We start from the raw sequence: 23,286 nt of genomic DNA on the forward strand, positions 1-23,286 counted from the left end.
CGTCTCGCCGCGCGTGGGGAGGGCAGCCGGCCGGCCGGGCCGTGTCTATAAAAGGGGAGAGCGGCCACGTCCATGGGGCACAGCTGCGGCGCAACCGCCCCATGCCACTCGCCCTGTCCAAGCCCTCGTGCGCCCTTCCAGTCGTGCAGGGGTTCCGATTCATTCCGGGGATGCTTTAGGGGCAGCAGCCCGGGGCCTCACGATTCTGAGGGCCCCCCCCCCCCCGTCTCCCGCCTCCCCACAAACGAGTAAATATAAAAACAGCTTTGTAACGCTTAAAACACAAATTTTCAGCACGGTGGTAAATCCTACAGGCAACTTTGTAATTAAAGCCTTAGCATTGCTGTGAGTATTAACTACCGATAATGTGCCAACGTTAAAATGGTTTCGTTCGTTTGAACTTTGATTTGGCGTAGCATTCATATTTCTATGATATTTAAAATCCACACATGCGCTAACCTCAATAAATAACACTTGAGTGTTTAGTGTCGGGCACGAGTGGTGGTCAACCACTAAAGGGACCAGAGTTGAATGTGCAAAGACTGTGCCCCCAAAAACTGTTAACGGTTCAGTGATGTGAACCTTGCGGAACGGAAACGGAAGAAAATAGCCACGTAGGAGGTTGTGTGGTGGCACGGTTTGGCGCCAACCATCATAGAGTGCGGTCGTGTCACTATAGTTCTCTGTGGTGAGTACAATGTCTTTAAAAACAACGGTGCTAAGCCTCTCTAAATGAAATTAACGCGAACCGGTCGCACGTTCCGAGTATCGTCGGCGAACGGGACACCCCACCCTGCAACTTGCAGACGTCTTGGCACGGGATAATATATACGCACACCTCCGAGTGTTGTGAGATGCATTTTGCAAGAACGATGCGGCTCTATAAAATGCTCGTTTAACCGAATCCAGCTCTGCCTGGAGTCACGCCTCGGGTTTCACAGGGAGAGACGCGTGTCATTGACACCTTCCTTCTCTCTCGTTGACTCGGTGGCAACGGGGGGGGGGGCGGGACATTCAGCGTACCGCTTCGAGCTTTGCTATCGAGGTCGTGGGTTTGGGGCGGAGTCACAAAGAGATCGTCACGGTGTGTGTGCAGCTTCCGCTCAATGTTATTTTGTTTCAACCAGGTGAGAAGTCAAGGGAGCAGGGTATAGTCTCATTTGCAAGAGTGGAGTGACCTGGGTCAAAAGAATTACAAAAGCAAACCACAAACCAAAACATAGTACAGCAACTAAGGATAACGGTAATCAGGGGGAAAAAAAAACGAAAACGCTATATGACGCAATTCCATATCGTACGAAGAATTGAAAATATCGCAAGCAGAAAATTATTCGATGTTATATCAAAGATAAACGTCAACATTTCTCTGCAGCGTGTATCGGCTCATCAATGAAATGAGACTTTTACAGTCAGAGCCAAGCGTGTGATTATAGTCCTGGTGCCATCGCTGTGCCGCCAACCCAATACAGTTTAATGGAGTGCAATTTCGCATATCCGACCATCACATATCCGCTCCGATCAATCAGCTGCCCACACGCAGTGCAATATTTTGTGCATAGCGGTGTAACTTTTATTTGCTGTAGATGTTCACCTTTTCAAAAATCCGCCTATACCAGAGTCCCCAGCGATTCCGATGCAAGACTTTGTACTGCATCGCATCAATGCAGCGGTGTTAGTAAACTGAGATCACGCACACGTTCAGCCTTTGAGCATCAGATACCGACGCGGGTCTTCTGCGCCACTCGCGGAACTTCAAGCTCGTATCGAATAGCCCGGGAGGCAGAGGCAGAGGTCGCAAACGGGTTTTGATTCCTTACCCGTACCCGGCCGCACCAGGGTCGCAAATGGGTACCCGTACCCATACCCGGCCGGGTACGGGTGGCCGGGTATCAGGTAGGGTACGGGTATCGGGTACCCGGTTGCGACCTCTGGGCAGAGGACAGCCTTAGGCTTATATCTACCAGACGGGGGCCGTGTGATTCCACTCTGTGTGTCTCTCCCCCCACCCCCTTCCCTGACGCCTTCTCCTACCGCAGCTGACAACAGCTGCTCGTTCACACAGCACAGGGCGAGCGCCGCGCCAGCAGGGCCCACGAGTAGCCACCCGACACGAGACGGAGAACCGGTACGGGCGAATGAGGACACTGACACCCCCCCACCTCCCCCACGGCATAGACGACGGCACCACAGGGATGGGGGGAGGGGAGTGAGGGTTCGGGGGGGGGGGGGCCCAAGGGGAGGAACGATTGCGTCATCCCACGTGGCAGACTCGGGGGTTGCGGTTGGAACGATTCAGGCCCCTTGCAGTTCAGCGGATCGTCACAGTTTGGAGTGAAAGTCATTGCCCCAACATTTTAAAGAGGACACCTGGACAAGAGTCTTGAGATTCATCCAGGGCTGGCATACGTATGGATATAAAAAGCTCGTATTATTGAAAATGTAAGAGGAATCTGTATAAAACCATGCTAACATATTAATTCTAAATATTATTAATTACATTGACTTTTTGGTTTTTCTTCATTCGGCAACTCAAGCATCCCGGAACTGGATCCCGGCGGTCAGACTCTGCCATCTCCGTGCACTCTCTGCACTCCGAGTCCACGCTCTCGATCCGCTCCACGTTTTCCCTGCACGGTCCTGAGGAGGAGGAGCAGCAGGTGAGTGCAGGGAAAGGTGTTGCTCGGGCAACAGGGAGGGTTGTCAAGGTGACACTGTTATTCGAAGCGGAGGTGATAGAAGAGAATCGGATTAATCCGATCATTAATCCTAACACAATTATAAATATACACCTTGGTAACCCATACACAACACTAATAATGACCCCAAAAATGAACAGAACTCCTCCTAAAAACCTGAATTTAACTCAAATTATCATCTCATCCTCAATCTAAGACGCCAGCTCTTGGGAGCCTGTGCAGTGAGACTTTAAAAGCAATAACCTCACGCTAACCCTTACACCCAAGCGCTAACCTAATTCTAACATTAACCCAAAACCCCTCAACTGTAACTTAACTTGAACACTAACCCTAACCCTATTCCTAACCGAACACTTAACCCTACAACTATCCCTGAATCCAAGCCCTAACCTTTAAACACTAACCGTCACTCGACACCAACCCTCACTCTACACCGAGCCTAACTAACCGTAACTCCTAAACCCTACCCTCGAACTGTAACACCAACCCAAACTCTTAACCCCGTCCTCTTTCATCGCCGCCCCCGATATCTCTCAGGAGCCGCTGGTGTTCGTGGACCAGCCGTCGGGGAAGCTCACGTGCCAGCTGTGCGGACGCGTCTACCGCGATCCCGTCATCACCACCTGCGGGGTGCGTGAGCTACGCCGCCATTGTGCCATCACGCCATCGCCGCCGCCGCACCCCGCCTCAGGGGGCCAGGGTTTGGGTTCGAGTCCCGTCCGTTCCTACGGGGCACTTCAATCAATCGATCGATCTTTGTTTTACGTGCCAATATCGCCCTCAATAAAGTCGACATCGGTGCACTTGACAGAGGATCGGGCACGGTACAGGGGGAATACAGCAACAGGAATTAAAAATAAACCCATCACGCCCTCGGCGGCTGACACCGACTGAGCAAAGCAACTTGCAACCGCGCGCAAAATGATGAGTTCAGCACTTGACGAGTTCAACCCCTATGATATGGGTCGATGAATGGTCAACATTCTAGACCGCGGTCGTGATGCTACGTTGTCGTGAACGCGACTGCGGGGCTCGCCGGAGCCCATTCGTAAACTCCGTCTTCGTGAATCTCGTCGGCCATGTTCTTACGTCCCAACTGCTGGGATAACGGCCGCCTCCTAAGTCTGGCATTGCCTCTCACAGTCTTGGGACGCAGCAATCCATCTGGCGCCTGCGCATTAGCCGATCTCGTCGTTAAAGCGCTAGGTAATGCTTTGGTGATGTGGTCATCCTTGTCGGTAATGTTTTCTCCACTCTGTGTGACTTCTTCTCGTCTTAACAGCACACGTTTTGTCGAAAATGCACCTTGACGGCCGGTAAGCATTTACCGTACAATCGACCACACACGACGATGAACATTTTAGCACTCAAGCTCATTGCTCTGCATCTGTATCTTGTAGCCGTCGGTGTAAGCAGGTTTAAGACGCTGCGTTGTTTACGCACGTGTAACTGTGGGGAGCACTGGCGTAGTGGTTAGCGCGCTGCACTACCAGCCTGGTGAATTCGATTTCAAGCCACGGCTAACATCGGTGGCACATGATAGAAAAGGGGTTTTAGGCCTCCCCTAGGCCTAACTGAAGTACCTGGTGCTGGAGAGACAGCGTTGGCCGGTTATGGTGCTGGAGGGCTGGGTGATTGTCATGGCCCCAACGTGAGTACGATTGCCGCTTGTTACACAGGTTCACGGTTCGAATCCTGGGGCCGCCCTGATTATTACCGCGGCTGTAACAGCCACTAATTAAACGCACCGTCCGCTTCGCAGTGGATTTTGAAGATCCCGCGAGGTCCGTTCGCAAGAACGGGGCCACTTGTGTGCCGGTGTCAGGGTTCAAATTTTGCCAAATTCGAAAATTAACCGCAAAATTACTCAATTGGGATACATAGCAGTCATTGCCATCTCCTGGCAGACTCATGCTCCAGGTGACTGTTGTCAATGAGATTAGCCTGGTTCCTTGAGCTCTCACCTGGTTACACAAAGTACAAGTTTCCCTCGCTCAATGCGGGTTCAGTCTATGTGATTTCGCGTAGATGCTGCTAACCTATTTATTCCCAAAATGCGCTGTATAATGTGGGTTAAATTCACTCATGTCGCTATGCGGTCGGACGTGGGTCAACACCGTGTGTACTGTGTGTGTATTCTGTGTGTGTGTATTGTGTGTTTACTGTGTGTATCCTTGTGCGGTTTCGCTTTGTGCGCCATTTTTTTGGAAGTCATCTTCTACCGCACAGAGCGAGGTGAAACCTGTAAACTTGAAACACGATCCCCTCGCGCGCCATATCTACAGACAGTCGTGAAGGGCTGGAAAGCCGACGTACTCTTGTGACTCGAGGCTTGCGTTGTACGATTGCATCAGACAAGTGCCCGGCCGACCTAGCCAAGCTGAGCGTGGTGGTGAGCAACATCGCCGTGGCGGAGCAGGTGGGCGAGCTCGAGGTCCGCTGCAAGTACGGCTGCCGCCCTGCGGGCAACCCGCTGGGCGCCACGGCCGCCCCCCTCTTCCGGCCGTCGGGGTCCTACGACTACGAATCGGACCCCCAGGGCTGCCCCATCACCATCAAGATGTGCCTACGCAAGTACGGGCACTGCCGAGAAGCGAGATGGGATGCGCGCGGGTGTGGGGCATGCAGTGGTTGTTGCTGTTGTGGAGGTGGTGGTGGTGGCAATGATTGTTTTTGTCAGTTTAACACGTCGGCTTTCGCGACCAATATTATTCATAATCAACGTTTTTGGGTTTAGATCGCGTTATTTATAAATGTGTCGTAACCCTTCACCACCCGACACGGCCAATCAGCAAAAAAAGTGTCACGTTGACAAAAGACAATTAGTTCACTGCTTTAGCCCACCGGTGTGTTGAAGCGTGAAACCATGACATTTACAATTTTTGAGTACGACGTTTCGCTAGTAATTGCATCCAGCATCATCGGGCAATTCGCCAGAATTGGGCTAAAGCAGTGAACTATTTGTCTTTTGTCAACGTGACACTTTTTTTGCTGATTGGCCATGTCAGGTGGTAGAGGGTTACGACACATTTATAAATAACGCGATCTAACCCAACAACGTTGATTATGGATTGTTTTTGTACTAATGGTGATGGTCACGGCGACGGCGTTTGTTGTTGTGATGGTCACACCGACGGTTGTTAGTGGTGTTAGTGGTCGGGGCAATGTTTGCCGGTAATATTGGTTGCGGTCACGATAGTCGGGTTGGTTGCTATTCCTGGTGGTTGTTGGTGGTGGTGGCAACAGTGGTGGTTATTGTTGGTGGTGGTTGTGGTGTTAACAGCAGTGGAGGTTGTCGTTGGTAGTAGTGGTGGTAACGACAGTGGTCGTGGTAACAGCAGTGGCGGTTGTTGTAGATGGTGGTGGTGGTGGTAATGACAGTGGCGGTTGTTGGTGGTGGTGGTTGTGGTGTTGGTAACACCCGTGGCGGTGGTGATTGTTGTTGTTGCAAGTGTTGCTCTTGTTGGTGGCGCCCGCAGGGAGCACGAGGAGACCTGCGAATACCGTCCCGTTCAATGCCCCAACAACCCCGACTGCCCCCCGTTGCTCTGGACTCACCTGGAGGCCCACCTGCGCGAGTGCAAGCACATCAAGTGTCCGCACGCCAAGTACGGGTGCGTCTACACGCACGCACATGTACACGCACGCACATGTACACGCACGCACGTGTACACTCGCATTCAAGATACACGTGCACATGCGGAACGGGTGCGTGCATTTACACGCAAACGCACAAGTACACAGGCGTGCACACAAAATACAGGAGTACGTGCACGCACGCTCATGGACAGAATTACCTGTGAATATGGGTATTTATGCTTGTTCAGTAGAGCATGAAGACTGTTGATCTCACAAAGCCACGTCTGTATAATGTGCCACAGCCTTGCCCTCTAAGGGATGCTGATGCCGCGGTTTAATGTACTTATGTGTATCGTCACTGATGGTGGCCGTGAGCGGGAGTCTAACTCTGGCCGCCGGGTTCGTAACGCAGCGCGCTACCCGCTGCATTACTACTCCCCGCACAAAGACAAAGATCCTCCGTATGGCCTGTTGGGCCAAGTGCTGTTAGCGAGAACCTATGAAGCCCAGCAAGGTACACGAGGGGGTGGGTAGCCAGCACCACACCCGACCGCCTTTGTCTGCCCAGTGGCGAGGATTTTACACTCATTTGAGGCTGAGTCGACCTAGGGGGAGGCCCAGGACCGGTTTCAGATAATCGTCACCAATGTTGGCCGTGAGCGAGAATCGAACACGGGTCGCCGGGTTCGCAGCCCAGCGAGTTATAACCGCTCCACCACCGCACACACGCACGCACGCACGCACACAGGTGCGACTTCGTGGGGAACGACGACACGGTGCCGGCACACCTGTCGCGCTGCCGGTACGAGGCGGTGAGCGATTACCTGCGCGCGTGCGAGGAGCGCTTTGGCGAGATGCGGCTGTCGCTGACGCAGCGCGACCAGGAGCTCGCCTTCCTGCGGAGCATGCTGGGCCGCCTCGCCGAGCGCCTGGAGCAGCTCGAGAAGTCGGTCGACGTCAAATTCGGTGAGGGGTGGGTGGGTGATGTTGACGAACGGATGCACTGTGTCTGTGCGACTGTGAATATATTGAATCATCAGTGGTATTTGAAAATATGTATGTAAACATGTATGACTCGAAATCAGTCTTACTACACAAATGATGGTATCGTAAGCATAAAACACACACTTTTATCGATGACATCCCTAATATATACGATATCATTACTGTTTATTGTGTGTGTGTGTATGATGCGTATGTTGTATGCTTACACACAGACATGCTACATGAAAATCAGACGAAGCTGGGCGAAGAGCTGATGGAGTTCCGTAGAGATACCACACTGCTGAGCGTGAGTCAGAATCTTTATCAGAATATTTATTTAGACGGGAAGAATTATTGAGCTATGAAGCTCTTTTTCACAGATGTCCAGTAGCACACTAAATGACAGCCATAGCCAATTCAGGTACGCAGAGTCCATAGTCCAGTGACCTCTTTTTAGCCACGTTCAAGGCCATTGACATGAGTGGACTGGGTTTAAATTGGGATCCCAAAACAACATAGACTTGTATAGGGACCCATAACACACTTGGATAGACTTGCAACTGAGACCCATGGACTTTTGGAGACCTACAGATATACACAGAGACCTGTAGACATAGACACACAGAGACCTGTAGACTTATCTTAAAGACCCATAACATAAACAGATGGCCATTATAAACAGGTTTTTGAAATTAAAAGTCCCATAATTGCATAGAGATCCCTCAATTTATGTAGGCGTACACAGAGGCCTTCTTTGACTTCCACAAAGACCCCTAGCACCTTTATTGACTTGCATACTAACCCATAACACTTGCATAATATGGTTATCTGTATTTATTACCAAGTCATTATTTCATTGTACGAGCCTGGACAGGTTTATGAACTCGATTGCCCTACTGTCACTTCCTCGCCATCTCGCAGCCCTGGCGGATTTAATTAGTCTCGCATATCTCTGTGGTCTGCAACCTCTTGCCCCTACAAAGACAAAATCCTCCATATAGCTTTAACAAACTGTTGAAGAAGTGCTGTTCGCGAGCACTTATGAAGGCCGGCACGTCACAGGAGGGGGGTGGGTGGCCAGGCTTACACATCGCACCGGGTACTTATTTCAGGCGAAGTTAACCTAAGGGAGACCCATGACCGTTTTTTCACTGGTGTTGGCCATGAGCGGGAATCGAACTCGGGTCGCCGGGTACGTATCGCAGTGCACTAACCGCTACACTACTGCTCCCAACTCCAGAGCGCCGGATAGCAGCCACTTGCTACCATTCCTGACTTATTAGGTCATTTATTGAATTAGTAAGTGCTGGTTGTGTTGCGTTCTTTTAGGGACCATGTTAACAGCTCTCTCCGCTTATATATTTTTTTCTACCGCAGGATGAGATGTCTCACATCAACGATCGGCTCAACATGGGCGTCCTGGGATGTACGTGCTCGCAAAATAAACGCACAACACTGTCTCTCCGTGTTAAGAATGTACACAATACGATCATTGTGACCGCACCTCCGATTAGCACGGTCGGCTATGTACGGTGCGAACGAAGTTCTACGTACATGCGTACGTGACTGCGTGTTTGGACGGTGACATCCCATCGCATGTAAAGACCGTGAGAGCGATTGACACATCTTGGAGGTTCTAGATTAGAAGTTTTCGTGACTGCAAGGATTCATACTCTTTGGTTTTTTCGGTAAAGTCACGTAGGTAAAAATAAAATTAAAATAAATGAAAAATCAACTGAATTACATCATGACGTTTCGGAGGCAAAACAAGCTTCTGTCTTCAGGTGAAACCGTCACTTGATACAGTAATTTTGCTGTGACGGTTCCACCTGAAGACGGAAGCTTGTGTTGCCTCCAAAACGTCGTGATTTAATTCAGTTGTTTTTTCATTTATTTTATTTTTTAACTACATGACTTTACCGACAAAACTAAAGAGTACATCTTGGAGGTGCCTGGGTGGATCAGGGAGGCGAATAGCGTAGCAGAGGCACTGCTTTGTAATGGTTGATATGTCAAGATTGAATCTGGGGTTTGAGCCTGACTGGATTTAACCTCTGTTCTCAAGTCTAGTGAGTTGATGGTCTTAGCCCAGTAACCAATGACTGCACACAAAAATAGCCATCGCGTTAAATTCTAACGCTGAAGACTAAATAACACCGCCTTAAAATAAAATATCTCTATTTATTGCAGTCGGGGAATGCGGGAGAATGTATCACCGTTAATGTGGATAAGAGGTCACTTGAAGGGGTCTCAGAAGTAGTTTTGTGATGGCACCTTTTGCGGACCGTTCATGGTTGTTAAGTGCTGCTCTGGGAGATTTCCGAATGGGATTTTTTTTTCTCCGTCTCATGATATGGTGCCGATAGCACAATTGGAATACAATTTTGAAAAATATACTAAAAATGTATTATTCATACGTTCACGACATTCCCAATGAGAATATCAACGACTTTTTTTATCAGCTCAATTTGCAAACACGTCAGTTTAACACGTAGGCTTTGGCGACCGATATCCATAATATAGGTTTTTTGGATTAGATCGCCTAAATATAAATGTCTGGCTGTCGTCTGATGATGCTAGTTGTTGTTACTGGCGAAACGTCATTCTCAGATTGTTACTGTTGTGGATTTGGTCTCCAACACACCAGTGTGCTATACTAGAACGAATTGGCATGTTCTGTTTACGTGACAAACCTTACTAATTGGCTGTGTTGGCTGGTGGCAGGTTTAACGACACATTTTTATTTACGCGATCTAACCCAAATAAAACACGTATTGTTTAAAATATATATATATAAGAGGCATTATCTTTTGCTCATATTATCTTGTCTGAGAAGGAGGAGACCTCTGCTGTTGGACAGTTATGACCACCTCCTGCAGAGGAGCTCTTACTCATCAAGTAATCTCTGGTGTGCAGCTTATGATCCCCAGCAGATCTTCAAATGCAAGGGCACCTTTGTGGGCCACCAGGGGCCCGTGTGGTGCCTTTGTGTGCACGTCGGAGGGGACCTACTGTTCAGCGGTTCGTCCGACAAGACCATCAAGGTGCGTGGTAGCGCGAGTGTCTGCTGGAGCGAGTGTTTCGTTGGAGCGAGTGTTTTATCTGATGCGAGTGTCTGCTGGAGCGGATGTTTGCTGGAGCGAGTGTTGGTTTGAGCGAGTGTTGATTGGAGCGAGTGTTTAGTTGGAGCGAATGTCTTGGAGCGAGTGTTTTTTCTGAAGCAAGTGTCTGCTGGAGCGGATGTTTGCTGGAGCGAGTGTTGGTTGGAGCGAGTGTTTAGTTGGAGCGAGTGTTGATTGGAGCGAGTGTCTGCTTGAGCGAGTGTTGATTGGAGCGAGTGTCTGCTTGAGCGAGTGTTGGTTGGAGCGAGCGTTTGCTGGAGCGAGTGTTGATTGGAGCGAGTGTCTGCTGGAGCGAGTGTTGGTTGGAGCGAGTGTCTGCTGGAGCGAGTGTCTGCTGGAGCGAGTGTCTGCTGGAGCGAGTGTCTGCTGGAGCGAGTATTGGTTGGAGCGAGGGTTTCGTTGGAGCGAGTGTCTGCTGGAGCGGGTGTTTGCTGGAGCGAGTGTTGGTTGGAGCGAGTGTCTGCTGGAGCGAGTGTTGGTTGGAGCAAGTGTTGGTTGGAGCGAGCGTTTGCTGGAGTGGGTCTGTCATGGCGGTTGACGAAGTTCATTGCGAGGAGGTGCATTGTTACTTTGCTGCTTGTTGGGTATTGCTGTCTGTCTTTCGCTAAGGTGTGGGACACGTGCACTACTTACAAGTGCCAGAAGACATTGGAAGGGCATGACGGCATTGTGCTGGCTCTGTGCATACAGGGGTGAGTGAAAACATGGAGGCTTCAACACGGCAGAGGGACGTGTGTCTGTACACATGTACACGCACAGTGGTGCTGCAATAAAAACGTAACCGAAAACGCGAAACGGCTCTTAACTCGTAGACTGTAGAAATGCTTGAGGGCATAAAATTCAACACATTTGTCAATAACACTGTGGCTGTAAAAAAAGAAAAGGTATTTAATAGAAGACATTTCAGGCAATGGCCCTTAAGAAAAAATGAGAGAGCTACTGGCCAGAAAACGTTGCAGTTTATATACTTTTGTTTAAGGCCACAAATCAGATGGACTACATTCACCAAAAGCGCGCCACGAGTATGAAAACATTTAATGGGTGTATTGATTTACTTGCTGTGAAGATGGGATATTACCAGGAATGTCACCTGCTATACATATGCTTGTTGTTGTAAGGCCACGGTGTGCTATTGATGAATGTGTTAATTCTGCTTGTGCCACCACCGCAAATGCAGCGGCAGCATCGCCAAATAATTTGTTTACTCGAGGGCAAGTTGCACAATTTCCTGCGTACATTTGACGCTTTAAAGGAATGTACAACCGACTTTTCGCAGCCTGCTCCCCCGCCCGGCTCTCAGCGCTCCTCCTAACTCGAGGGTAGACGACCTTTCTCGTGCCCCTCATACCCAGCCTGGCGTGCCCCTTCCTGTCGCGACAACGAGTTTGCAGCGTTGATTCATGACATAAAACGGCGGCCAGGCTCTTCGCCGTAATAATTTTAGTGCCGCCTAACACGCGGGGGCTTAGTCACGTCAGCCGGAAACGCTATAACGGCTCCAGCAGTGTGCTTGACGGTAACTTCATAGGTGCTGCTCACTAGCCGCACACTTGCCCCGAACAGTCTGTTGAAGGCTATACGGGGGGGGGGGTGGAAGGCGTCTTTGTTGGTGGTGGTAGAGGCACCTCGATGGTCTGGTAGGAGCCGCTGTAGAGGTGGTAATGATGATGGTGGTGGTAATGACGGTGGTGGTGGTAGAGGCACCTCGATGGTCTGGTAGGAGCCGCTGTAGAGGTGGTTCTGCGAGGCCACGAGCGCCCGCACCCAGTGGTTGATCCCTGCCAGCTCCTTCTCGAGGTTGAGCTGCACAACCGTCGACGACTTCCCACACTTTTGGCGGCGGGCATTCGGGGTGGTGGGCGGGGGGGGTTTCAAAGGACTTTGGTTACCGCAGCCGCCATGAGATCGCTGCTGTGCCTGACCGTAACTTTAAAGTGTTGCGCAAGCCGCAGGCTCGCGTCGTCGGGCAGCCGAGAGAAGGTGCAGCCACGTGATGGGAGTCGTTTGTTTTGCTGGATTGCATCTTGGCCAGGACGTGGCGGCCCTATTTTTAGCGTCACTGAAGAAGCTGCTGCCATGCAAAAGCCGTCGTTGCCATGCGGCACGTTAGACACGAAACGACACTGCCTCCACCGCATAGCTTCATGCTATGCCCAGCTGTTCGGTACATTCCTCTTGTTGGATGGAAAGTGTACGGTTTCACGGTTATTTTGTCCATCGCGGGATGTAACACGCGGACGCACGCACGCATACACAGGTGGACATAAACACATATGCACGCGTACGTACTTGCTCATGCAAGCACACGCACGTACACAGGTGCGTACACACACGCGTGCTCTCGCGTGAACCTGCAAAGGCTTGCTAATGCAAGCATGCACGTGAACATGCACACACTTATGTTCACAAGCAAATGCTCATCTGCATAGCCTCAAAGACAAAGATCCCCCGTATAACCTTAACAGACTGTTGGGGCAAGTGCAGGTAGCGAGCACCTATGAAGGACGGCACGGCACACGAGGGGGTGGGTGGGCAGCATCACGCCCGACCGCCTTTGTCTCCTTTGTGGTGAAGTATACACGCCGTACCAGATACTCATTTGAGGTTGAGTCGACTTAGGGGATGTCCAGAACCCGGTTCAGATAATCGTCACTGCTGTTGGCAGTGAGCGGGAATCGCATGCACACATTCTCACATTCTCACATTCTCACATTCTCACATACACACGTATACCCACACCAGTAAACACACAACACAAAGACAACGATTCCTCATATAGCCTCAACAGACCGTCGGTGCAAGGGGCAAGTGATGTTAGCGAGCGCCTAAATAAACAAAGACAAATATCCCCCGTATAGCCTTAACAGACTGCAGGAGCAAGTGCTGTTAGCGAGCGCCTAAATAAACAAAGAAAAATATCCCCCGTATAGCCTTAACAGACTGTAGGGCAAGTGCTGTTAGCGAGCACCTAAATAAACACACACATGCGAGCGTACACTTGCGTTTGTCCTACACACTAACACACACTCTGCTTTCTCTTTCAGCAACAAGCTCTACAGCGGATCTGCCGACTACAACATAATAGTAAGTCTGGCTGCAGTGCAAGTGTGATGCACGGCGGCACCCCGCGTCACCAGACATGTCCATGTCTACAGGGCTCATGAGTGGGGGCGATGGGCAGGAGTGGCGATCCCTGTGTCTGTCTCTGTTGCTCCGTCTCTCGTCGTGTCTCTATGCCTCTCCACGCGACTCGCTCTGTTCCGCTTGTACATGTCTGTTTCCCTCTGTGTATCTCTGTTTATTTGTGCCTGTGTGGTTACGGTTAAGGAGTGGTTGGGCTCGGTGTGCAGCTAGTCTTGCTCATGGCCAGCGCTAACGATTGGTCACGTTCCCTTATGTGCGTTGTGAGTAGGATTTAGGGCTAGGGGATATGCTTAGGTATTTTAGGAATCTTTGGGATTAGGGTTATGGTTAAGCTTAGGGATATTTTTTAGGCGTAGAGTGATGGTTGCTTAAGATAAGGAGTTAGGCTTTAGAGTTAGGCTTTACGTAATGCTTTGGGTTACCGGGTTAAGCTTGGGTTTACGGTTAACAAGCAATCAGGATCATCCGGTTTCCACGTCGCACGCACGACCGAGGCCGTTAACGAGCTGGAACCTGGATTGGGCGAGCAGCCGCGGTTTGACGCGTTTGCCGTGTGCTCCGTGCGACCAAGGTGTGGGACATCCCGACGCTGCAGAAGGTGAGCATGATGCGGGCTCACCACAACCCGGTGTGCACGCTGGTCGCCGCCAACGGCATGCTGTTCAGTGGCTCGCTCAAGGCCATTCGGGTGAGCGACCCCCCCCCCCCCCACCCCCCCCAAATGCACGCGCCTCTGCACCTCCACCGACCTCCCGGCACTGGGAACGGATGATTTGTAATGACAGCACGCACTTTGGGACACATTCTCCCCCCCCCCTTTACGTTTACCGATGATCGACCACGCTCAGGGCGGGCGTGGTCTCAGAGCGGCTGTGGTAACCAAAGTCCTTTGACCGCCCCCCCCTTCCCCCCCCTGAATGCCCGCCAAAGGTGTGGGATATCGACGGTGTGCAGCTCAACCTCAAGAAGGAGCTGGCAGGACTCAACCACTGGGTGCGGGCGCTCGTGGCCTCGCAGAACCACCTCTACAGCGGCTCCTACCAGACCATCAAGGTGCCTCTACCACCACCACCACCAACACCACCGTCATTACCATCATCATTACCACCTCTACAGAGGCTCCTACCAGACCATCAAGGTGCCTCTACCACCACCAACACCACCGTCATTACCACCACCATCATCATTACCACCTCTACAGCGGCTCCTACCAGACTGCCACTGTGACCACCACCATCACAACCATCACCACTGCCACCACAACTACTGTCACCACCACCACTACCTTGACTATAGACATTGAAAACGAGATTTGCGCTTGTTATTATAATTTTCAGGCATGTAATGATTACATACACCTACGATTCTAGAATATTCAAATCTCAAACGTGCAGTTAGATGCATGTATCTTAAGAAAAATACAAAAAGTCATGGATATGGTGGGCGTGAGGTTCGTGCCTGCAGTGTTCCAGGCGAGTTGGCATCGGGCCCAGCGCGTCGCGTAACAATCACTGAGCCGAGTGCATGCATTGTGATGTGACCTCTCGCTCGTTGCGTTTGTTCAAAGATCTGGGACATCCGCACGCTGGAGTGCGCGCACGTGCTCGAAACCTCGGGCGGCAGCGTCTACTCCATCGCCGTCACCTCGCACCACATCGTGTGCGGCACCTACGAGAACGTCATCCACGTGCGTCCACCCTCGACGTTCGCCTGCCTACCTACCCGCTCGCCCACCTAGCCGCTCACAAACCTGCCCTCAATTGCTTAGTGACCAAAACGGCTTCAGTCTCACCTGTCTGTCCATGCGCCCACTCACCCACTCACCCACTCGCCGACCAGTCCACTCACGCGCCGACCCAAACGTTCGTTGGCTCAGACGTCCACCTGCTCAGCCACTAAGTTGGCTGGCTCACCCACCAACACGCTCAACGACCCCCACCCACTTTTGGGGGGAGACAACCGAGCCTGGGCACCGCGACGGCTAACAAAGCCCCCCTCGGTGCGCCCTGCCGGCCTGAACAGGTGCTCGCCAACAGCACCTGCCCCCGCAGGCCTACGTAGGCTTACACGCGGTGTGGGGGGCGACCTTTGTCTTTGTGTGCTCATGCCGCGATGCAGGTGTGGGACCTGGAGCGGAAGGAGTGCATCCGCACGCTGACGGGCCACGTGGGCACCGTGTACGACCTGGCCGTCATCTCCACGCCCGACCAGACCAAAGTGTTCAGCGCCTCCTACGACCGCTCGCTCAGGGTGGGTGGCGGCGGCGGAGGCAGCGGCGTCAACGGCGTTGGCGGCGGTGGTGGCAGCGGTTACCTCTTATACCTTCGGTGCCAGCGCACGGCCAAAGCTGTGGAGGACGCGAAAGCAGTGGCGTAGCGATCGAGCAGGCAGGCGTTGGCGACTGCACTGGGGCCCAGCGGGTCACAGGAGCCTGAGTGCTCGGCTCGTCAAAAGGGGGCAAAATTACTGTTAGACTGGGTGTCATTGTGAGGCTGGGTGTCATTGGTATACTGGGTCTCGCAGTTTATTGCGAGTCCATTTGTGCATGCATCTCGTCTCTCCACTCCACGTAGGTGTGTGTGTGCGCACATCGGTGACGGATATCTGAGCCGTTGCTGGACCTCCCCTATATTGACTCGGCCTTGAATGAGTACTCGGTGCGATGTGTAAACATCACCACGGGAGAGACAAAGGCGGCCGGGCGTGCCGCTGACCACCCCACCCCCTCGTGTGCTGTGCCGGCCTTTAGTAGCGCTCGCTAACGGCACTGACCCCAACAGTCTGTTGAGGCTAAACGTGGGGGCGACCTTTGTCTTTGTGTGCAGGTGTGGAGCATGGACAACATGATCTGCACGCAGACGCTGGTGCGGCACCAGGGCAGCGTGACGGCGCTCGCCGTGTCCCGTGGACGCCTCTTCTCCGGCGCCGTCGACAGCACCGTGAAGGTAGAGGCCAGTGGAGGGTTGGGGGGGCGGGTGCAGGGCATTACAGGGGAGGGCGGGGGGGGTGCGGCACGGAAGGGCGGCCATCCCATTGTCGTTCATTCGCTCATCCTTCAGTTTACTCACTTCATCGTTCAATTAAGCATTCGTTTATTCGCTCGTTGCCACAAAGTTCGTTAAATGAAGACCCCGTTTATAAAAACGGTGGCCGCACTTGCCGGTGGTCGATTCAGCCCATCGCGTCTCTGGAGCGAGTAACATTTATGCCGTTTTGCAGCGACGGTGGTCGTCTTGGGTGGAGACTGGCCCTCACCCAGTGTAGTTCGGAATTCCCGCTGCTGTCCGTGATCCTCGCCGGCCCTTTGTATGCGCGGCCATGGACGAGAAGCAGACTAATTATTAATTGGCGTGTCGCCTACGTTGTCTCTCTATTCACAGGTGTGGACTTCCTAATTACGTCGCATGCTGGTCACGAGACGTCGCACCGCGCCTCGGGCGAAGTGGCCGCCAAACACGGCTCCAACCGCGCAAGCTGCGTCATGGCGCAGAAGAGTTAAACTGGACATCGCCGATGTAGTCTGTAGATAGCTGATGTCGTCACGTGACGGTTGCTTGGCGCAGCGTCTTAGACGGGCGTGAAACGGGGGCCTCCTGATCTGCAGCTCCTGCGTGCCCCGCCACGGTGTGGCTTTCAGCGTTTGTCAATCTTCATCAGGAATGCACGAAAGTGCACGTACGTGCATGCGCTAGGATCGCGAACTGAATTTGTACGAACATCACCACGTGTCGGATATTCCATCCATATCGACACTTCACGACGATACGTGCATTGAATCGCATAGAATCGTATTTGCTGTATGTGATGAGTTCACTTAACTCTTGCAGCCACATTCACCAAAACGTAAAAACAATAACCTGTTCTTGAATCGAATCGCAGCCGTACATCGCGGCAAATTTTATTAGCACTCCCTGTATACATGAGGCCAACACGCACACACAAACGGGGATCAATATCTAAATTTTGAATCGGCGCCCTCTGCGTCATGTGGGACATGCTTACCAATCCTTGGGCACACATAACAACCTCATTTGTAACAACCTCATTGCGTAGAAACGAGCACATTTATACGTGAACTGAAGATTGGTAAAAGTGGTAAGGACCGCACCCATGGTGGGTTGTGAGTACAGGAGTTTATGAGAATCAAGCCTCGGCAAGACATTAAAAAAAAACGGTTCTTCTATTGTAGATGCTTACTTTGTCCACCACGAGGACCTGCAGCTTTGAGTAATGAGAAAAAGACTTGCAGTGACAATCAGGAGCATGCATTGACATACTGAGACTTATACGATTGACACTGCAGCCACATCACGAGACTTTAAATGCTTTTACTCTCATTCACGACCTCGGATCGGAAGAGGTGGCTTGCAACTTGGGACATTGTGAGAATTAGTTTTTGTTTTGCGTGAATAGGTTCGACTAAATTTTCTTAGATTTTTATTTTCGTTTGAAAAGGGATATTTGCATCGTCACATTTGTTAGCATTGCCGCCGATCGTACCGCCAACATCACGAGCATCACCGGCAGCGTCGGTCATCTTTACTGTCAGTCATCATGATGATTGTTATCAGCATCAATCAATCATCAGAATCCCAGGGTAGATAAAATAGGTACCACCCCGTGAAGCTAAACCTCTTGGTGGTGAGTAAGTCGTCGGTCACCTCTGTATTGCATAGAAGTGTACGGATAATTTGCGCAAAAAAATGCCATTGCTGTACCGTACTGTGCTCAGATGTGACTGCACTTCCCGCATTCACCGACCCGCACTGACCAGCATGGTGAAGTATGGTCAAACAACCCCCACGACTTACGTGGCGTGGGGGGAGGTCTTCCAGCAGTGGTAATAGGCAACAGGGGCTGTGCATGCACACGCTGTCGACTGCCTAAACGCAACCGCATCTTAGCGTTGCTAAATATTGTGCCTAAGCGTGTGCAAGCGGCGGAAGTATGCATCCACTCGCGGTGTGTGTAAGAATCGCGCGTATAAGAAACTTAATTTTTTTAGGTTTTTATGATACCCGCAGTGGGTTCTTGTCAATGCTGCAGCCACTACGACGTGGACATAGAAGCGACTCTTGAATCAAATCGTGATCTTTAATCGCAACATGTAAACACTCGTTAATTGGCCAATAACACCGAAATATATTTAGGACCGCAGCACTTGTACGCACGTGTTTAACGTCTTTAGCAATTGTTGGCGTGACGGCTCTTTGTGTGGCTTGTCGATGGTTCCTCGCACCTCTGCGTCGTTCCCCCTGTTCGAGTGAGCAAATACTGTGTGCGTCACAAGTTATTAACTCATTGTTTCTCTTGTGGCTTGCCCCAGGCACGTGAAATCTTCACCGCTGTTTCAGGACTATGTAACGCTCGGACAATGGCAATGCAAGAGGCCGTTACATATTCCCATTGGCATTGGTACGGACTGCCACTCAACATTTGTTTCAGTCATGCCACGTGTTGCATTTGACATGCTATCAGGCCAGGTTTGCGCTGGAGTTTAGAATGTTTGACTGTCAACTCGGTTGCCCGTTCAAATCCCTGACGGTAGGTTACTGTTAAACCTGTCATAATCACCATCATTGATACGGTTGATAAAATAGGTACGCCCCATGTGGGTTGCCCACCTGACTCCCACCATGGGAATATGGAATGTACGCCGCTCGGCCCAGATGACAATTGTTGGAATGAGGAGATACTTTGACATTGGGTTGTTGAACCGTCGTAGACACGATCGCTATAGCTACTACACTATTAAAAGCCGCTTTGGCTGTGAAGTGAAAGAAAATGTGATGGCAGTACAGCGTGCGGGTTCACGAACCTGTCTGTTCGGACCTTTGTTGAGCACTACCCGTCGTCGTATGCTTTGTAGTTTTCTCCACACTCGCATGTTTCACTTCTCCCATATTGGTACAACACACCTGTTACATCTAGATTGAAATCCCATTTCTTTAGAACTATTTTGTTGTGTTCAGTTTGTTGTCCTCCCGGCACCTCCGATTAGCACGGTTGGCTACGTACGGTGCGAAATAAGTTCAACGTGCACACCTTAAAACTGGAAACTGTTCCAAACAAACAAACAAAAGGGCTATTGGGACTCTGTGACGCTTTGGTGGATGGGTATATTGCAATTGTTATTATGGACTGGTCTGTGACAGGAGGCCAGTGCTGCTTGCCGTACGCTGCTGCGGATGTTCACGGTGTCACAGAGTTCCCCCATAGGTCACCGTGGCCCCCAGCCCACTGCCTCGCGTAGTGTATTTTTTTAAACTCCTTTGACATTTTATCTACACGTCACGAAAAGCACTGTTTGCTGCACAGCTATGAAAAAAAATACAAATTGCAAGTGCCAAATGGAATGTACTTTGCTGCTAAAGATTGCCGCTTAAATTATATTTTTTAAGATTAAAAACGGATAGAGATTTTTTTTTAATCGGATAAATTAACGCTTTAATCTGGAATAAGGCTAACTTAAAGAAAACTGATGGTGACGCAGTTCCATGTGCCTTTTGGCCAAATTGACCGGTTAACTGCTGTGCTGGAAACAGAGTTGAACCAAATGTATTTAATAAGAGTCCTTGGTAAGTCGTGTCATTATTGTATTCCTCTTGGCAACCTCGTCAAAAAAATGTGTTTTTCAAAAGACTTTATTATATGCAGACGCATTTTACGAATACAGGGTTTATTCACTACGGCGGCGTCTTTGTCGACTGTTGTTCTTGTGTTGCGCATGGCGTCGTTTACAATGCGGATGGAAACGCGTGAGTTCTGGATGAGCCCCCCCTCCCCACAACCAACACGGCATGGGGGGGGGGCGGTGGGGAGGTCATCCAGCAGTGGATTGACACGGATGTCAACTATTCACATCGCGTCCTAGCACGCGCTTGTATTAAGGGATTTTTTTAAAATATCTCTTGAATCCTTGTGTTTTAGGGTTGCGCTGCATTTGCTGTGAGCCTGCGTGTGTTGTACAGCAACTTGTGATCTCCGGGTGAAAGGCGGTTGAGAAGTATCCTTTATTTTAAATTTGTATTACTGCTCCCCCACGTGCCTAGAATGGCACTGGGTTTTGCAATTCGCCACTTGATTTGAACTGCCATTTATTTCAGTAAAAATGTTGTTTGGGAAAATCAATGGGAAGGACGCAATGTATATTTGCGGCATTTTTGAAGGGTTTAAAAAAACTCCCCCCCCCGCCGCAGTGTAGCGCTCAGAGACATGAGAAGCATTTCTGGAATCCTTTACGTGATCTTGAGCCAATGCATTCCGGAGTCCGCACGCGGTGAAAACAATTTTATTTCCAAGTAAAGCTACAAGTGACGAAATTGTAATCCGATTAATGCGGAGAGAGAAAAAGACAATAATCTGGAAACCTTAACACTTTTGAATCGACTTAATTTTCACGTTAGAAGGGAGGAGGCGGTAGAGTTGACGTCTGCGCTCGGCGATTGTTTACGACTGCGGCTGTCACAGTTTAAAATCTGCATTCAGATTTCCTTTCCTTTTGCCAAGGGCTGTTTGCGAGTCCTGATCGCGGGCAGCGGCAGCCTCATTCTTAGGTTTTTTTTTCGGTAAAGTCAGGTAGGTAAATTAAAATTAGTAAAATAAAATAAATCACGACGTTTCGGAGGCAACACAAGCTTCCGTCTTCAGGTGGAACCGTCACAGCACGATTGCTGTATCGTCAAGAACATTTACGTATATCGCAGAGTTAAAGAAGGGCAGCGGTTAAGAGCGGGGTATGCGGCTGAAGTAGATTCGGATCAAATATCTTGGGCATATACAAATTCCCTGTTGGATCGTCTGCTTAATCGTTCTACAATTGTGCTTTCACTACAAAATATACCCGCGATTACATTGACAATCTTAGACTGCCATGCACAATTAACATCGACTCTTTGGTTCTTTGGGTAAAGTCACGTAGAAAGAAAATAAATTAAATAATGGGGTACGACGTTTCGATTGCAACATCGGTTACTTGTGTTTAATTTATTTTCTTTCTACGTGATTTTACCGAAAGAACCAAAGAGTAATTCTCTCACTCACGAAAGCTTCAATTTAAGTTGAATTAACATCGATTCTACGCGCACCAGCCGTAGTGCCGGCCAGGAGCAGGTTCGAGGGCGCCGAGTTCCCCCAGGGTCTACATTCTTGAAATAGTGAAAGAAATGTCGGTACCAAAACGAGGAAATTTTAAGTAACGGGCGTCAGCTTTCCCTCTTATGCATAAGTGGGGGGGGGGGGAGTAAGTGCAGCTGGGAACGCACAATGGACGAGTACATTGCACCGTTACTCATGCTGTTTAACAAATAACATGTCTAGAGTTTAACAGTGGCTGTGGTCCCCCTGAGTGCGTGTATGCCCCCCCCTCCCCACACTTAACGAGGTCACATAGCTGACGCAGAGTATTTTAATTGGCACATTCTCCAATTAAGTGTCGGCGCTTCATGCGTGAATCTCGTCAATGCTCGAAAGTACAACGGAGTCGATTTACAACATTTCGAAAAGTTTTACAAAAATTAACATCCCATTTGTTTGGGCTGCAGAAGATGCCTACGTGTAATCTGCAGTGATCACAGGCAGCAGCTGCTGAAGCTTCGGACCAAAGGAACGGTGGCGGTGCCCTGAGCAGGTGCATTCACCTGGTTAGTCGTTGGCGTCACCCAACCGAAATTCTACACAAAACTTTTTTTTTGTATCTCCAAAGTATATCTAATATAATCACTACAGCATTATGTACATATCACTCACTACAGCGGTGCCCAGTGCGTTTAAAACAGTGGACTCTGGGGCTAACAGCCCATTGCATTCATTGTGACCCTGGTTATGAATTCGGTTTGTGCTTGAATTAGTTTTTGCGGAGTCGTCTGGAATGTAAGTTCACAACATTCTAACATTTTCATGGGTTGAGAGCAGGCCGGTGCACTATCAGGGAATGCAACGCAGGTCGTACCAGTGGGAACTCGGGTTGTTGGAACGAAAGCAGCTGTTGGAACAAAAAACGGAGTAAGTGTTTTCCCCCACAGTATCCCTCCTGCTAGCTGCCCCCACAGTACAAGGTACATGTGGTCTGACCCTTCGGGCCTGCGCGGGAGTGTTAGCAGAAAGTCCATCCACGAGCTGGTACCAGAGAAATACTGAGCCATTCGGCGGGGCTATCAAGTGGGATGTCATATTGGCTGTCGCACAATGTTCTGGGCTGTCACGTGGTATAACACATTGATATGTGGTGGGCTATTATGAGATGTCTTGGGACTGTTACATGGGTTGTCACATCTAATAACTCGTATGTCATGAACCGTCATGAGGTGCCATAGGCTGTCACATTGACTGTCATGGATTGTCCACGTACTGTTGTGTGTGGGGTATCGATATTTAACGGGCTCTCAAATGTCCAGGCAGAGGCTGTCGTGGGATATCCTGGTCTCTCACGTGGACCGTCTCGTGGTGCGTCACATGTGGCCGCCACAGCTGCTCCTAGCGCTGTCGCGGGCCTGTCGCCGCTCCGAGGAAGCTCCGGCGCCGAGGTCAGGCGCCGCCTCAGCTCCGTGACCCCATCATGGTTTCAATGTGTATGCTCATGTTGTGGCACATCTCCATCGCCTGCGGGCACACGGAACCGAGAGCGGGCACGTCAGCGGAGGTGGGGAAAGAACAACAACGCAATAAGAAGGGGCCTGGGTTCGATCCCCGATTCCTCGGGTGCCTTTCTCCGTGGAGTTTAAGTTCTCTTCCCCTCTTCTTGGTTCTTTCGGTAAAGTCAC

The 23,286-nt window shown here is 50.5% G+C and overlaps 2 protein-coding genes across 6 annotated transcripts in view; one reads left to right on the forward strand and one right to left on the reverse strand.

The window, feature by feature from the left end:
• Window positions 1–18,481, forward strand: part of LOC133346766 (E3 ubiquitin-protein ligase TRAF7-like) — a 43,509-nt gene extending 25,028 nt beyond the window's left edge. For 3 of the 5 annotated variants that reach the window (XM_061558621.1, XM_061558629.1, XM_061558638.1), the window contains exons 4-21: window positions 2,037–2,125; window positions 2,535–2,657; window positions 3,234–3,326; window positions 3,979–4,012; window positions 5,051–5,270; window positions 6,176–6,310; window positions 7,024–7,241; window positions 7,493–7,566; window positions 8,637–8,685; window positions 10,176–10,303; window positions 10,991–11,073; window positions 13,426–13,465; window positions 14,097–14,213; window positions 14,456–14,578; window positions 15,093–15,212; window positions 15,644–15,775; window positions 16,351–16,470; window positions 16,906–18,481. In XM_061558621.1, coding sequence (XP_061414605.1) covers window positions 2,037–2,125; window positions 2,535–2,657; window positions 3,234–3,326; window positions 3,979–4,012; window positions 5,051–5,270; window positions 6,176–6,310; window positions 7,024–7,241; window positions 7,493–7,566; window positions 8,637–8,685; window positions 10,176–10,303; window positions 10,991–11,073; window positions 13,426–13,465; window positions 14,097–14,213; window positions 14,456–14,578; window positions 15,093–15,212; window positions 15,644–15,775; window positions 16,351–16,470; window positions 16,906–16,920 — 1,913 coding nt within the window. In that variant the 3' untranslated portion in view covers window positions 16,921–18,481. Of the gene's footprint in view, window positions 1–2,036; window positions 2,126–2,534; window positions 2,658–3,233; window positions 3,327–3,978; window positions 4,013–5,050; window positions 5,271–6,175; window positions 6,311–7,023; window positions 7,242–7,492; window positions 7,567–8,636; window positions 8,686–10,175; window positions 10,304–10,990; window positions 11,074–13,425; window positions 13,466–14,096; window positions 14,214–14,455; window positions 14,579–15,092; window positions 15,213–15,643; window positions 15,776–16,350; window positions 16,532–16,905 lie in introns of all 5 variants that reach the window. The other 2 variants (XM_061558647.1, XM_061558658.1) reach the window with 2 other exon arrangements.
• Window positions 18,482–20,802: 2,321 nt separating this feature from the next.
• Window positions 20,803–23,286, reverse strand: part of MYO15B (myosin XVB) — a 92,268-nt gene continuing 89,784 nt past the window's right edge. The window contains exon 68 of the mRNA XM_061560704.1: window positions 20,803–23,125. Coding sequence (XP_061416688.1) covers window positions 23,063–23,125 — 63 coding nt within the window. The 3' untranslated portion in view covers window positions 20,803–23,062. The remainder of the gene's footprint in view (window positions 23,126–23,286) is intronic.

Source organism: Lethenteron reissneri, chromosome 3, assembly GCF_015708825.2.
Source record: "Lethenteron reissneri isolate LAM-NWPU_2019-01 chromosome 3, ASM1570882v1, whole genome shotgun sequence".
Taxonomy (NCBI): Eukaryota; Metazoa; Chordata; class Hyperoartia; order Petromyzontiformes; family Petromyzontidae; genus Lethenteron; species Lethenteron reissneri.